Genomic DNA, 15,420 nt, shown 5'->3' with positions numbered 1-15,420 from the left:
CCACGCCACCCATCTCTTTTCTTTTTTTGCCACCACCATCCATATTGTGCATTAACGCTCATCGCTATTTTGCTTCCACAAGGAACCAATGAAGGCTACTCTGTGCTTTCTTCGTTCTTCTCTCAGATTGGCGGTGAACAGCCAGGCGCATTGCTGCCACCTGTCGGATTGGATGCGAACTGTAGATAATCAGAGGATAGGGGGGATAAAAACAGTGAAGTAATATGAATGGCGGCCGCCGGCCGTCCAGGGCACCGGCTGTTCTGTGATCCTCCAGAAGCCACAGATTACCAGTCCGCCCCTGGGTAGAGGAGTCAAAAATTTTACTCAATTAACAGTAGCGTTACTTAAAAATAATATTACAAATGTAAAAGTAGTAATCTCAAGAATGTACTCAAGCACAAGTAAAAAAGTATCCAGTGAAATGAATACTCAAGTAATGAGTAACATTGTGAGTAACCATAAGCGGATTTTAAGGGGGGGTTCGGGGGGCAAGCCCCCCCTGGTGGCCGAATAGATTCCTTGCATGTAATTGACTTTCCTAAATATATAAAAGTTGTAAAGCAATAAAACTGCAACAAAAATGAATGAACAAATTTTTTTTTAATAATGGGTCAAAATTATTTTTCGAACAGATCATGTGACTAGCACCTTAGACGGTCATTTGCTTTGCATATAATTTTATGCATTGTGATAGAAATTTTTCTTTTTTTGATTGATTTTTCTTTTTGAAAATATATATATTTTTTGAAGCAACTTATTTTTTGATTGAATAATAAAGACAAAAATGTCCTAGCCAAAATGTGGCCCAAACACAAATAAACATTACTTCAATCAAAAAAGTTGCTTCAATTAAAAAAAAAAAAAAAACTTGACTTCAGTCAAAAAAAAAAAAAAAAAAAAAATCGATCAAAGAAAAATAGCTCTCACATGCATTTTTGGGGAGTTTTTATTTTAGTTTCAAATTTTTGTTTTTGCATTCAAACACTTTTTTTTTTGATTGAAGCGACATTCTTTTTTGATTGAAAATATATATTTTGATTGACGCAGCTTTTTTTTTTTTTTTTTTTTTTGAATACTAAAGAAAAAAAATCTACCTCAATATGGCTCCGCCCAGGGGATACAATTTTTGACTTGGGTAACTACATTGGGACAACACCGCTGGGCATACTATATTCAATGGATGACGACCTTGGCGAAAATTATTGCCTGAGCAGCCTGATTTAGAATTCCCCTCAAGAATGATGGGAAACAAAATACGCTCATTGTCAACTTATTATTATAAATATTCTTTACATTCTGTAAGTTAATTTTATTGCTGACACTGCGTTTGGAGGTCACCAACATGTTGTGCCCCCCCATGCCCTAAAAGTCCAACTCTGCCTATGTGAGTAACTGCTTTTTTTTTTTTTTTTTTTTTTTTCTTTAAAAATATGTTGTTTTTTCCCTCTCAGCACAAACTTACCTACAGTGGGGCAAATAAGTATATAGTCAAGCACTAATTGTTCAAGTTCTCCCACTTGAAAATATTAGAGAGGCCTGTAGTTGTGTAAATGGATGAACCTCAACCATGAGAGACAGAATGTGGAAAAGAAACCCAGAAAATCACATTGTTTGATTTTCAAAGAATTTATTTGCAAATCATGGTGGAAAATAAGTATTTGGTCAATGCTTTGTTATGTACCCTTTGTTGGCAATAACGGAGGCCAAACGTTTTCTGTAACTCTTCACAAGCTTTTCACACACTGTTGCTGGTATTTTGGCCCATTCCTCCATCCAGATCTCCTCTAGAGCAGTGATGTTTTGGGGCTGTCGTTGGACAACACGGACTTTCAACTCCCTCCACAGATTTTCTATGGGGTTGAGATCTGGAGACTGGCTAGGCCACTCCAGGACCTTGAAATGCTTCTTACGAAGCCACTCCTTTGTTGCCCTGGCTGTGTGTTTGGGATCATTGTCATGCTGAAAGACCCAGCCACGTCTCATCTTTAATGCCCTTGCTGATGGAAGGATATTTTCACTCAAAATCTCTCGATACATGGCCTCATTCATTTTTTCCTTTACACAGATCAGGTGTCCTGTTCCCTTTGCAGAAAAACAGCCCCAAAGCATGATGTTTACACCCCCATGCTTCACAGTGGGTATGATGTTCTTCGGATGCAATTCAGTATTCTTTCTCCTCCAAACACGAGAACCTGTGTTTCTACCAAAAAGTTCTATTTTGGTTTCATCTGACCATAAGACATTCTCCCATTCCTCTTCTGGATCATCCAAATGCTCTCTAGCGAACCGCAGACGTGCCTGGACATGTACTGGCTTCAGCAGGGGGACAGGTCTGGCAGTGTAGGATTTGAGTCCCTGGCGGCGCATTGTGTTACTGATAGTAGCCTTTGTTACTGTGGTCCCAGCTCTCTGTAGGTCATTCACTCGGTCCCCTCGTGTGGTTCTGGGATTTTTGCTCACCGTTCTTGTTATCATTTAGACACCACGGGGTGAGATCTTGCATGGAGCCCCAGATCGAAGTAGATTACCAGTGGTCTTGCATGTCTTCCATTTTCTAATAATTGCCCCCACAGTTGATTTCTTTACACCAAGCGTTTTACCTATTGCAGATTCGGTCTTCCCAGTCTGGTGCAGGACTACAATTTGGTCTTTGGTGTCCTTCGACAGCTCTTTGGTCTTGGCCATAGTGGAGTTTGGAGTGTGACTGACTGAGGTTGTAGACAGGTGTCTTTTATACTGATAATGAGTTAAAACAGGTGCCATTAATACAGGTAACGATTGGAGCCTTGTTAGATCTCGTTAGAAGAAGTTAGACCTCTTTGACAGCCAGAAATCTTGCTTGTTTGTAGGTGACCAAATACTTATTTTCCAATCTAATTTGGAAATAAATTCTTTAAAAATTAAACAATGTGATTTTCTGTTTTTTTCCCCAAATTCTGTCTCTCATGGTTGAGGTTTACTGATGTTGACAATTACAGGCCTCTCTAATCTTTTCAAGTAGGAGAACTTGCACAATTGGTGGTTGACTAAATACTTATTTGCCCCACTTTATATGAACTGTTGTTATAATGATACTTACAATAACCCAATACAGAAATACAAATAAATAAATAAATAAATAATCTTTGAACTCCGGCAAGAGAGGAAAAAATACAAAAATGAAGCATTATTCGTCCAAATAGCATGATCGCCCTTTTTACGGCACATGATTGAACTACAGTGCCTTGCAAAAGTATTCGGCCCCCTTGAATCTTGCAACCTTTCGCCACATTTCAGGCTTCAAACATAAAGATACAAAATTTTAATTTTTTGTCAAGAATCAACAACAAGTGGGACACAATCGTGAAGTGGAACAACATTTATTGGATAATTTAAACTTTTTTAACAAATAAAAAACTGAAAAGTGGGGCGTGCAATATTATTCGGCCCCTTTACTTTCAGTGCAGCAAACTCACTCCAGAAGTTCAGTGAGGATCTCTGAATGATCCAATGTTGTCCTAAATGACCGATGATGATAAATAGAATCCACCGGTGTGTAATCAAGTCTCCGTATAAATGCACCTGCTCTGTGATAGTCTCAGGGTTCTGTTTAAAGTGCAGAGAGCATTATGAAAACCAAGGAACACACCAGGCAGGTCCGAGATACTGTTGTGGAGAAGTTTAAAGCCGGATTTGGATACAAAAAGATTTCCCGAGCTTTAAACATCTCAAGGAGCACTGTGCAAGCCATCATATTGAAATGGAAGGAGCATCAGACCACTGCAAATCTACCAAGACCCGGCCGTCCTTCCAAACTTTCTTCTCAAACAGGGAGAAAACTGATCAGAGATGCAGCCAAGAGGCCCATGATCACTCTGGATGAACTGCAGAGATCTACAGCTGAGGTGGGAGAGTCTGTCCATAGGACAAGAATCAGTCGTACACTGCACAAATCTGGCCTTTATGGAAGAGTGGCAAGAAGAAAGCCATTTCTCAAAGATATCCATAAAAAGTCTCGTTTAAAGTTTGCCACAAGCCACCTGGGAGACACACCAAACATGTGGAAGAAGGTGCTCTGGTCAAATGAAACCAAAATTGAACTTTTTGGCCACAATGCAAAACGATATGTTTGGCGTAAAAGCAACACAGCTCATCACCCTGAACACACCATCCCCACTGTCAAACATGGTGGTGGCAGCATCATGGTTTGGGCCTGCTTTTCTTCAGCAGGGACAGGGAAGATGGTTAAAATTGACGGGAAGATGGATGCAGGAACATTCGGGAAGAAAACCTGTTGGTATCTGCACAAGACCTGAGACTGGGACGGAAATTTATCTTCCAACAGGACAATGATCCAAAACATAAAGCCAAATCGACAATGGAATGGTTAAAAAATAAACGTATCCAGGTGTTAGAATGGCCAAGTCAAAGTCCAGACCTGAATCCAATCGAGAATCTGTGGAAAGAGCTGAAGACTGCTGTTCACAAACACTCTCCATCCAACTTCACTGAGCTCGAGCTGTTTTGCAAGGAAGAATGGGCAAGAATGTCAGTCTCTCGATGTGCAAAACTGATAGAATCATACCCCAAGCGACTTGCAGCTGTAATTGGAGCAAAAGGTGGCGCTACAAAGTATTAATGCAAGGGGGCCGAATAATATTGCACGCCCCACTTTTCAGTTTTTTATTTGTTCAAAAAGTTGAAATTATCCAATAAATTTTGTTCCACTTCACGATTGTGTCCCACTTGTTGTTGATTCTTGACAAAAAATTAAAATTTTATATCTTTATGTTTGAAGCCTGAAATGTGGCGAAAGGTTGCAAGGTTCAAGGGGGCCGAATACTTTTGCAAGGCACTGTACCTGGCGTGATCATAGAACGGCAAGCTTGCGTCAGATTGGTGTAGTGGAGTCATGTGATCATTGTTGCGATGTCTCATTAGTGCAATTGGTCGAGCTACCGTTGGCATTGCTGGCAAAATAATAATAAATCTAATACGTAGAATAAAGAGGGAAAATGTAACAACTCTTGTGTAGCCCAAAGTAGCAGAGTAAGTGTAGCATTTTTTTCTTCACAAATCATATCAAGTCAAAGTAAAAAGTACGGCTTAGTAAAACTACTCTTAGAGGTACATTTAAAAAAAAAAAAAAAAAAGTTACTCAAGTAAATGTAACGCAGTACATGTAACGCGTTACTAGTACCCACCTCTGGACATGGATAAAGGATAGCTGCACTCTGGTTTGGCCCGCATAAGGCTGTAAGTTGTTTCAGCCAATATATGTTTGTGTATGCATTTGTAACTAAGGTTACAGCTATAGTTTGTGGGGTTACGTGTGAGCAATTTGCTATGAGAATTGTAAATACGTTAGCATTTGTAGTATTTAAACTAGAGGACTTTTGTTAGGCAGTTTAGGCTAATTTAATCTAGTCACTTTACATATTGATCAGAGTAGATGGACCTTTGAATACCAATTGTTTTGTTTCAAGTTTTTTTTTAAATTCTTAAAATGCGTTTAGTTTTCAACACAACTGTACAAATGTGTGGTACAGCTTTACAAATTATCAAAAGTGAAGGAAGTAAAAATCTTCAAAAAGCACAATTGCCTTGTTTGCTGTCTGTAAAGCTGAACAACTTCCCATTTAGTGAGGACAGAACACATATTACCAGAGGCGTAGCACGGGTCCCCGGCGGCCCCAGGCAACAAGCAACATGGGGCCCTTCGAGCGCGTCCAAGTAAGGGGGACAGTTGGACTTGGAGCAATAGCATATTTAATAAAAGTCTAATAACGCCTCGCTCTAATAGAGCGCTTTTTAGGACACTGAAAGTGCTCCCCCTCCCCCCCATTTCATTATTTATTCATTCCACACTTAGTGGATGTAAGCTTCTATTGTAACCACAGGTGCCCTGGGGGAGACTGACACCTTCTGAAAAAAATTCCCAGATGAAAATGTTTACGTTGATTCTAAACACTGATTTTATGTTCTAGGTAACATCTTTATGGATGAAGAAACACTAGCATGCTGCAATGCTGTTAGCAAACGCTAACAAGCTAGCTACCACAAGTCAAGGCAGTTAACTGGTTAATTGGTACTACTACTACTACTACTACTACTACTACCACTAGTCTGCAGTGCTTCTACTACATTAGGACATAAAACTACAGTATCATGGTAAACTCACCGCTGTCTTGCTTCCTTTTCTCCTCTTCTGCTTTTTTTCTTTTTCACTTCCAGAAGGATAACTTCTCTTCATTTTGCCAATTACAAAAAGGCCAGATCGCCGCCCACTCTCTGAGTCACTTGACACACATACATACTCGCGCAGTATAATGAACACAATGGTGGGGGGTTGCAAGTGCGCGCTGCGTTTACGTGCGGTCATCTTGGCCGTAAAAGTGTCCGTCCTCTGCTCGAAATGCGCACCTTACGCCTATTCTCGCTCCCAGAATACGCAGTGCTTGTGAGTAGGACAATAACAGGAATGGTTGCTATGGGAACGTACGCATACCCAAGGATCCTTGCTAAAAGGAGTATTAAAATTGCTAATAAAATCATTTAGGATTATTTTAGATGCATATATGTTATATTTTTCTTATAGAGGATTCGACGAGGAATATGATAGACCCATTAATAGACTTTTTGGGAAAAAATCACCATTTCTTTAAGTAGTCACATGAATAATGAGGTGGCCTGTGAAAATCAATGTAATATACCTTGGCAAGAACTTTCCATAGAATACTTGGTGAGTCTCACTTTAAACAATCATATGATATTAGTAGCTGATTGGACTTTCTCAAACATGTATAATCTACGTGACATGGTTAGTGCTGGTTGGGATTGATAACAGAAACGTTAGACAATTTGCCAAATGATTCCTTAGTATTGAAACACTCCCTTCACCTATCGCTGCAACAGTGTAGTAAAGCTGTGTGTGATAAATCTGTTGGACCTCTGGGGGCCCCGGCTGGCTGGGGACCCTAGGCAATTGCCTGGTTTGCCAAATGGGATGCGACTCCTCTCCATATTACTAAAGTAAAGTAAACAATAAGATACTGTGAGGAACAATAAGGTACTGTTTATGTGACCAAAAAAATGACTGGAGACAAAATGGCGGACAGCGTCGTCAAGTCAAAATCGCGTAGGTCGAGTAAGTCGTAACCCGGGGACTACCTGTATTTGCCAGTATAACAAAGTCTGGCACGATTTGATTTGATAAAAAGGGCCCTTGATCTATATGTTGTTACAACCAACCAGCACAATTGCACATACTTAGGTAGTATGTACTCAGTACTATTATTGGTTCTGTAACTAATTTACACAATAACTTTCTATTTAAAAAACAAAACAACAGTTTTGGTCCATAAATATCAAATATTTAAGTGAAAAACCGAAAGCACAGCAATAATTGCGTAAACCAATTAGGTGCCTTCCAAATGGAAAAAAGTAGAGCATTCTCTAAAGGATGTCATTGGTGTGAAGAGCTGGACTACAACCGGTCCAGCTCAGCTCTTTGGCCCACTGGCCTACTCGGGTGACTCGCACCTTGAGCGGGTCAAACCTCCAGAAGTGGCGCTCCTTGAACAGATAAAGGCATCCGTCCGGACGGCTCAGCGCCCCGTTGGTGCCCTGCGGGACGCCCTTCCAGTCTTTAAGCTTGCGTGGGTAGTAGGGCTCTCCGCTCATTGTTTGCAGGTTGAGGACAAAGTAACGAGAGCCCTTGAGCAGCACCATGTGACCTAGTGCGGCGTAGAAGAAGGCGCAGTCCGGGTGGCGTGGTAGGCCCACGTCCATGCTCTCCCGGGGGAAGCCCACATCCAGCACTTGGCCTGTGTAACGCCACATACGCTTCCCTGAAGGAAAGACAACAAGCACCTTAACCAGTGCAACAGCATGATGGATAGAGAACGGGTGGTCGGAGAAGAATACCTTTAAAGAAGTACCATTTGGCGTCCAGAGGTGAGAAGGTGGCTGCCTCGATGGCAGGCGGCAGGTCGGCCCAACGTTGACGGAGCGCCAGGGGGCCAGTCGAGCGCCCCTCTGCTGACACGGTCCAGTACACGCCACCTCGAAACACGAGGACTGTCCTGTTTGCGTCTGGGTTTAACACAATAACAGCTTGATTATAATATTAAAGGGACAGATAACTTCTTCCAATTCATTTGAACAGGGAGGTCCGGCTGTGAATGCCATTGATCAATCCCTCTCGACTGGGAGAGTCTGGCAGCAAACGATCGCTGCCATTCTTCATACTTAATGCCATTCATTAAGTGCAGGCAAAATGTAACTTACCATACGCTGAATTGACCTTTTTTAACAGTGGCCTCTCCTAAAACCTGATGGCAAATATCCTTGGTCACAGGCATAACAAGTTCTTCTCCAATAGTGAAAGCTTTTTTGGCTTTAGCAATTAGGTTCGCCACTAGGTATGATGCTCTTAGTGCATTTGCTGTTTTTGCCTCGTTTGCTAGCTTTTGGCCACATATCATGCAGAATAGACTTGGTTGTAGGCTCCTCTTTTGGCTCAGCAGGTGGCCTTTCCCTGTAAAAAAGTTGTCCAAAGACGGCACCGCAGCAGACAGTCAACAGTAGCTAACGTTACTGTTTACATTGACGGACGCTTGAAGTGTGCAAACACCCCAGTAATGGCGGCAAAGCACTAGATGGCGATGTACACAAATCTCTACTCGGATTAGTCAATAGAGTAGACAGGCATAATTATGTGTCAAGAGGCAAAGGCCAGATCGCGGGCATTAAAAAATGATTCGTTATTTCTCTGCAGCATGGTAGCAAATGCGCCACGGACCGGTACCGGTCCTTGGCCCGGAGGTTTGGGATCACTGCCCTAACCCATAGCTTGGGATTTTGTGTAACATACTGCCACATGAACATAGAATGTACTTACTACTATATTAGTTTCAGTATTGTGTAGGACAGGAATGGTACAGTGTATCACAAAAGTGAGTACACCCCTCGCATTTCTGCAGATATTTAAGTATGTCTTTTCATGGGACAACATGACACTTTCACACAATGAAAAGTACTCTGTGTGCAGCTATTATAATAGAGTTAATTTATTTTCCCCTCAAAATATAACCATTAATATCTGAACCCCTGGCAACAAAAGTGAGTACACCCCTTAAAAACTACGTACAACCCTAAATGTCCAAATTGAGTACTGCTTGTCATTTCTCTGCAAAATGTCATGTGACTTGTTACAGGAGTGCTGTCAGCATTGCTGCAGAGACTGAAGAGGTGGGGGGTCAGCCTGTTAGTGCTCAGACCACACGCCGCACCCTACATCAAATTGGTATGCATGGCTGTCACCTCAGGAGGAAGCCTCTTCTGAAGACAGTACACAAGAAAACCCGCAAACAGTTTGCTGAAGACATGTCAACAAAGCACATGGATTACTGGAACCGTGTCCTATAGTCTGATGAGACAGGCGGGATCAGATTATTGTTTTTAGTCAGTGTACAATAATAGGGTCCTTTGCCAAACCCCTTAAACTTAACCCTGGGGTTTGATCAAACCCAGGTTAAGAATCTCTGTTGTAGTGTATTCAATTGAATATATGTTGAGCAGGATTTGCAAATCATTGTACTGTATTCTGTTTTTGTTCGTTTTCCACAACATCCCTACTTTATTTGAATTGTTGTACTAATTGTTGTGCAACTCATTGGCTGACACTGATGGCGTTAGATGTCCGGTTCGTTTTCACTGACAGGGCTGAAAGATTGCTGCAATTCCCTTCTAGTCAAAATGGATTTAACGCAAGGGCGTAGGTTTGGATAGGGACGGTAGGGACATAACATTACCAACTTATCAGGATGCTCAAATTGTCCCCACCAACTTTTAAGCAGCCGTATTTGCATAATATAATGACTTCAGTTATGTAGGTCATATAGATTGTCTTCCCATATGTTGTAAGGATAGAGTTAACCCTACCATTATTCAGTGAATTACAGTACTTTAATTATGTTCAGACCAACATTGACCTCTTTTCACTTACAGAATGTGCTTGTCCATTTTTCCCCCTCACATGCACATTTGATTGGCTTATGACTTGACCGCCCCCCTCACACACACACAAATGCATTCAGCCCCCCCCCGACAGAAATACAACATGCCGCCTCCTCCGCCCTCTTCAAAGACAAGGGGTATTAGAAGTTTTTTTCCGCCAGCAGCAGCCACTGTAAGTAATGTAAAAACGTAAATGATGTGTAGGTGGGGAACAGACCACTAATTTTGCTACTGAAAGTCTGACCTGCATCAGCGTTAGCATAAGATTAATCTGTGCAAATTTCTCAAACTTGAGGAGGAAGCTGCTTTGAGAGAAATATCCTCCTAGATGTTATTTACTGTTAACGTTAATTAAACTGTAAGAAATGTAGTGAACCGAGGTTTACCCCATTCTCCCCAGTTTTTATTTTTATTTAATTTATGCGGTCTTAAAGCAGCCCAAAGGAGATTTTATTTTTTTGTTGAGTTTGGGTGTGCTTGTGGACAAAAGCAGTAGTGTTTTACCTGAAGGAAGGCTCAATTTTTATTTATTTTTGTTATTCCCTAAGAAGTTTTTTTGTTATATTGAATTTATTTTAACAGACCATTTTGAATGGTATTAAGACAAATTTTTATTTTTATCGCATTCCTGGATACTTAAGAGATGATGAACAAGTTTGTATTTCTTGTGTATGTTAATATAATTAGTGTTCAAATAATGCAATTTAAATTTGCTATTAAAATTCAGACATTTACTCTGGAAGTTTACAAAATGTTTCTTTAGTTTTTGAAAACAAAGGTTTAATTCAAACTGTGTATCACCTGAACAAATACATACCGGTATGCGCTGCAAAAACCCACCTGCTTAAACCTTTAAAAAAATAATAATAATAATAAAATAAAACAAAATGTATTCCCTTGTTTTCAGTGTAAATCTACTAGAAATAATTTAAACAGTGCTTCAAGTAAATTTTACTCAAATTTCTTGATATAAGAAAACTAGCAATGTGACAAGCTTAACAGGCGTTTAAATAAAAAGTTTTTATATTTAATCTTTAAAAAACTTGTTTGTCAAAAATGTCCTCAATTCAAGAATAGACATTGTTGAAAGCATTATTTGTAAGTATTTTGTTCTCGATTTAGGTGAAAAATGAACGACTTTTAGATGTATGGGCTTAATAAGAACAAATAGTAAATATTTACTAAAAGTAAGTGGAAGAATCTGGTGCATTAGTCAGTGAACTAGCCTTTAACACTCAAAACAAGATGGAGAAAGTTATTCGACAATATTTACGACTGACCAACAGTGATGGCGTCAAACATGCCAGACTGGCAGTAGAGCGGCAGGCCGTTGCTCTTGTGTCCCTTGTGAAGGTCCATCAACTCCCACTCCTGCAGTGCGGCGTGCAGGACCTCACCTGGCACACGAACCAGCTGATCGCCAGGGGGCTTACCTGAAACATTAGGGGGAGTCATTTATTTTAAGTATGGTAATGATTATTTCTTAGCTACCACAAGTGTTTGCAACATATCCACAACTGTATTTGTGTCAGCTATGCATCTGGTCCTTGTCACTTTATACTCACAAGGATGCAACTGCAGTGTGACACTAGCTACTTAAAGTGCAACTACGACAACTAGAAACTGAATATCAACTTGATGTGTTTAGTGAATTAGAATTCAGCCCTCAGCTGTATCCGATTCAACCGAATGAATGAAGATGTAAGATGTCTTGGCTTGTTTTAAATGACAGTGCAAAGATAATATCCAGCTCTCCTCACCAGAAGGTTGTTTTACATTGTTAACAACAAACAAGATTGAACGTGTTCAAACATTAAAACAGCTGAACTGCGTGATGACATGACAAACATGTCATAAAATTGTTCATTTAACTATGCACATAATAGCAGTGTTCACTATTGGTGGCAGACACGAGCATACCTGCATTAGAAAGAAGAAAAAAAAAAAACACTTTAATATATACACTCCTCATTTATGGACAATTATGCATTAAATTTTAAAAGACTTCATAGACGCCATCTATGGCTGAGCAAACTCATGTCAACTGTGACCCATTACAATCAGTTATTGTATCATACAGTCCTGCCTTTTATTTATGATGTACTATATTTTTCTTTGTTTTAAAGATCTTTGAAGACCTCCCAGGTTTTTGTAAAGGGCTACTGTATATAAATAAAATGTATTTGATTTTATTAAATTCTTCTTTTATGTAGCACCTTTCACAAGTAATTGTTAAGGCACTTAACGTGTGTGAGCAAGTCTAAAACTATGTTACACAATTAGTGAGTGGTTGCGTGTGCATTTATGTTAAAGTCCCTCCCACCAGAAATTCCATTGATATCAACAGAGGAGCTGGGAGGAGGAGGTTTATATGGTTATAGGAATGAGACAATCCTTCCTCAATGACGTTGTCACGCCAGGGGGAGGGTTCTGTCCTGTCTAGGTAGAGTGTCGCCTCTTCCTGTTTTATTTTGCAGCCTCACCCTCCTGTTTCCATCACTCACCCTTCCTGCTGCCCTGTGGTGGAATGTAAGGAAGTAATAGTACTTCGTTACTGTACTTAAAGGGATCCATGGATAGAGAGATTTGTAGTTCTTAAAAGATAAATGTTGGTACAAGTTATTATAATTTGATATTGAAACCCCTCTTGATGTTTTCGTTTTTATACAGTTTGAAAAATTATTTTAACTAGTAGGTCGCCATTGTTGTTGACATCGCAGGGCGGTGACGTCATAGGGCCACGTTGCCAGAATTCTACCTGTCACTCTTAAAAAAAAAAAAAAAAAAAAGTGTCACTCTTTAATTATGTAAGGTAGTGATTTAAATACGCCACAAGGTGTCAATGGCAAGTTTTACATTAATTAGGGATCAAGCCAATGAGTGCGTTTTTTTCCTTGACTGACACTGTAGTTTAACACACAGTGGGAGAGAGAAAGGAGAGCGGACACAAGCATTCAGATTCGTAGCTCAGACCGTGCCGTTTATTGGCATAAGCTTCAGCAACTCTTTCACAACACACATAAATATCATAGATTGAAAATACTGCAAAACTAATACTCATATCGCTCAAAAATTGTCACCAAGAAGAAAAGTGCTTCAATCTGTATAACTGAGGCCCTATTCTCACACAGTTAACACAACAATGCAAAGAGAACTGGCATTCACAATCAAAATAGATGCGCAAAATGCACATAAAACTTACTCAGACTCAATTTGCTCAACATATACACTGGATGGCAATATTTAGTCACAATACGCAAACTATGATGCTGGGAGCCATTTGCAGGAGTCTAGTGAAGACAACATTCAAATGAACGTGAATCACAATAGACACAGTCTTAAAAAAAAAAAAAAAAAAATACAGGGAGCTATGGCGTCAGTCAAGGGATAAAACGCACTCATTGGCTTGATGTCTTATTAATGTATGTAAAACTCGCCATTGACACCTTGTGGTGTATTTAAAATCACTACCTTACATAATGACTGTGAAGTACGTCAGCGTGGCCCTGTGATGTCACCGCCCTGCGACGTCAAAGCAATGGCGAGCTACTAGTTTATTTTTTTATTTAAAATTTTACAAAATTTATTAAAACGAAAGCATAAAGAGGGGTTTTAATATAAAATTGTTATTACTCGTACTACCATTTATCTTTTAAGAACTACATGTCTTTTTATCCGTGGTTCCCTTTAAGTACATTTTTGTGTATGTTTTGTGTTATGTTTGTGTATGTTTTTGTTATTTGTACTTGAGTACAAATACTAATAAAGTGGTACTTTATACTTTTCACTACATTTTACAGCAGGTGTCTGTACTTTTTACTCCACCACTTTTCAAATTGTCACTTGCGTTACACGGTACTTTTGTTTGTTTTCTTTTTTTCCCATTGTGAATTGATAGTTTCGTTTTCATGCCTCTGGTGCAATCAATATGGCCCGTGCAACTACAGTGAGGAGCAGAAGTATTTGCGCCCCTTGTGATTTTGAAAATTCACCTACTTAGAAAATAGGTAGAGGTCTGAAATTTCAATCATAGATGCATTTCCACTTATAGAGACATAATCTTTAAAAAAATCACTTAACTTATTCAAATAATTTAAGTATTTGTACCCCTGAGAAAATCAGTGCTAATATTTCATGCAGAAGCCTTTGTTTGAAATTACAGAGGTCAGACGCTCTGTAGTTCTTCACCAGGTTTTCACATATGGAAACAGATCTTGTCAGGTTTCGGGCTGTCGTTGAGAAACACAAAGTTTCAGCTCCATTGAAAAATTTTCTGTTGGATTGAGGTCTGGAGACTGGCTAGTCCTGATGTTTTTTTACGCAGCCATTCCTTGGTCAGCTTGGCTGTGTGCTTCGGATCATTGTCATGTTGGAAGATCCAGCCACGACTCATCTTCAAGTCTCTGACTGAGGGAAGGAGGTTGTAGCCATTCTTGCACCCCCCATACTTCACAGTGGGGATGGTGTTCTTGGGATTGTACTCATCCTTCTTTTTCCTCCACACATGACGAGTAAAGTTTGCGTCAAAATGTTCTACTTTGATCACAAGACTTTCTTCCATGACCCCTCCGCATCATTCAGATGGTGCCTGGCAAACTTCAGACCGGCCTTCACATGCACTGGCTACAACAGGGGAACCTTCTGAGTGATGCTTGATTTTAAACCATTGCACCGTAGTGGTCTACTGACCGTAGCCTTTGAAACTGTGTATCCAGCTCTCTTCAGGTCATTGACCAACTCCTGCCATGTAGTTCTAGCCTGAGCCCTCACTTTTCTCATCACGAGTGATGCCCCACAAGGAGAGATATTACATGGAGCCTCAGTCCGAGGTAGATTGTCAGTCATGTTTAGCCTTTTCTGTTTTCTAGCAATTGCTGCAACTTTTGATTTATTCTCACCAAGTTGGTTTCCAATTGTCTGATTGTTAGGGCCTCTGCCCCTCCCTCCTGAGACCTGGCCACCTCCGGCAGGTGTGTGTGTTTTTATTGATTGCAGGTTGGATGACAGATGGGTGGAGCAGCGACAGGTGCTAGCTATGCCAATCAACCATTCTTAAAAGCCACTCGTCCCCCAATCAACTAGTCTGTTTCCCACGTCAGTTGTATCTCGCATTCCCACATGATATCTTTAAACACTGGCTTATGACTACCTTGCACTCGTCCCAGGTCCTGTTTTCTGTGTGCATCTCGTCGGATTCCACGCCTGCCTCCCTTCCGAGCCTCCTCGTCTTACGCCACCTCAGCTACCCCGAGCCAAGCAATATACACCCGCGACATTCTTTTGATCGCCAATAAAAGATTACAAAACTCACCAATTTCAATATTAGACCTAGATCTATTTTCTAAGTGGGTGACAAGGGGTGCAAATACTTCTGCTCCTCACTGTATACTGTACTTCAGCACTAGAGGCAGCAACACG

General features: G+C 40.3%; 1 protein-coding gene across 4 annotated transcripts in view; it reads right to left on the bottom strand.

The window, feature by feature from the left end:
• Positions 1 to 4,796: 4,796 nt before the first annotated feature.
• Positions 4,797 to 15,420, bottom strand: part of mmp28 (matrix metallopeptidase 28) — a 37,503-nt gene continuing 26,879 nt past the window's right edge. For all 4 annotated transcript variants that reach the window (XM_057838961.1, XM_057838964.1, XM_057838962.1 and 1 more), the window contains 3 exons: positions 11,283 to 11,435; positions 7,909 to 8,076; positions 4,797 to 7,832 (listed from right to left, as the gene is read on the bottom strand). In XM_057838961.1, the coding sequence (XP_057694944.1) occupies positions 7,438 to 7,832; positions 7,909 to 8,076; positions 11,283 to 11,435 (716 nt within the window). In that variant the 3' untranslated portion in view covers positions 4,797 to 7,437. The remainder of the gene's footprint in view (positions 7,833 to 7,908; positions 8,077 to 11,282; positions 11,436 to 15,420) is intronic.

This window comes from Corythoichthys intestinalis, chromosome 6 (genome assembly GCF_030265065.1).
Source record: "Corythoichthys intestinalis isolate RoL2023-P3 chromosome 6, ASM3026506v1, whole genome shotgun sequence".
Classification (NCBI taxonomy): domain Eukaryota; kingdom Metazoa; phylum Chordata; class Actinopteri; order Syngnathiformes; family Syngnathidae; genus Corythoichthys; species Corythoichthys intestinalis.
The sequence above is the reverse complement of the archived record's forward strand: the minus strand, read 5'-3'. Positions and strand labels throughout refer to the sequence as shown.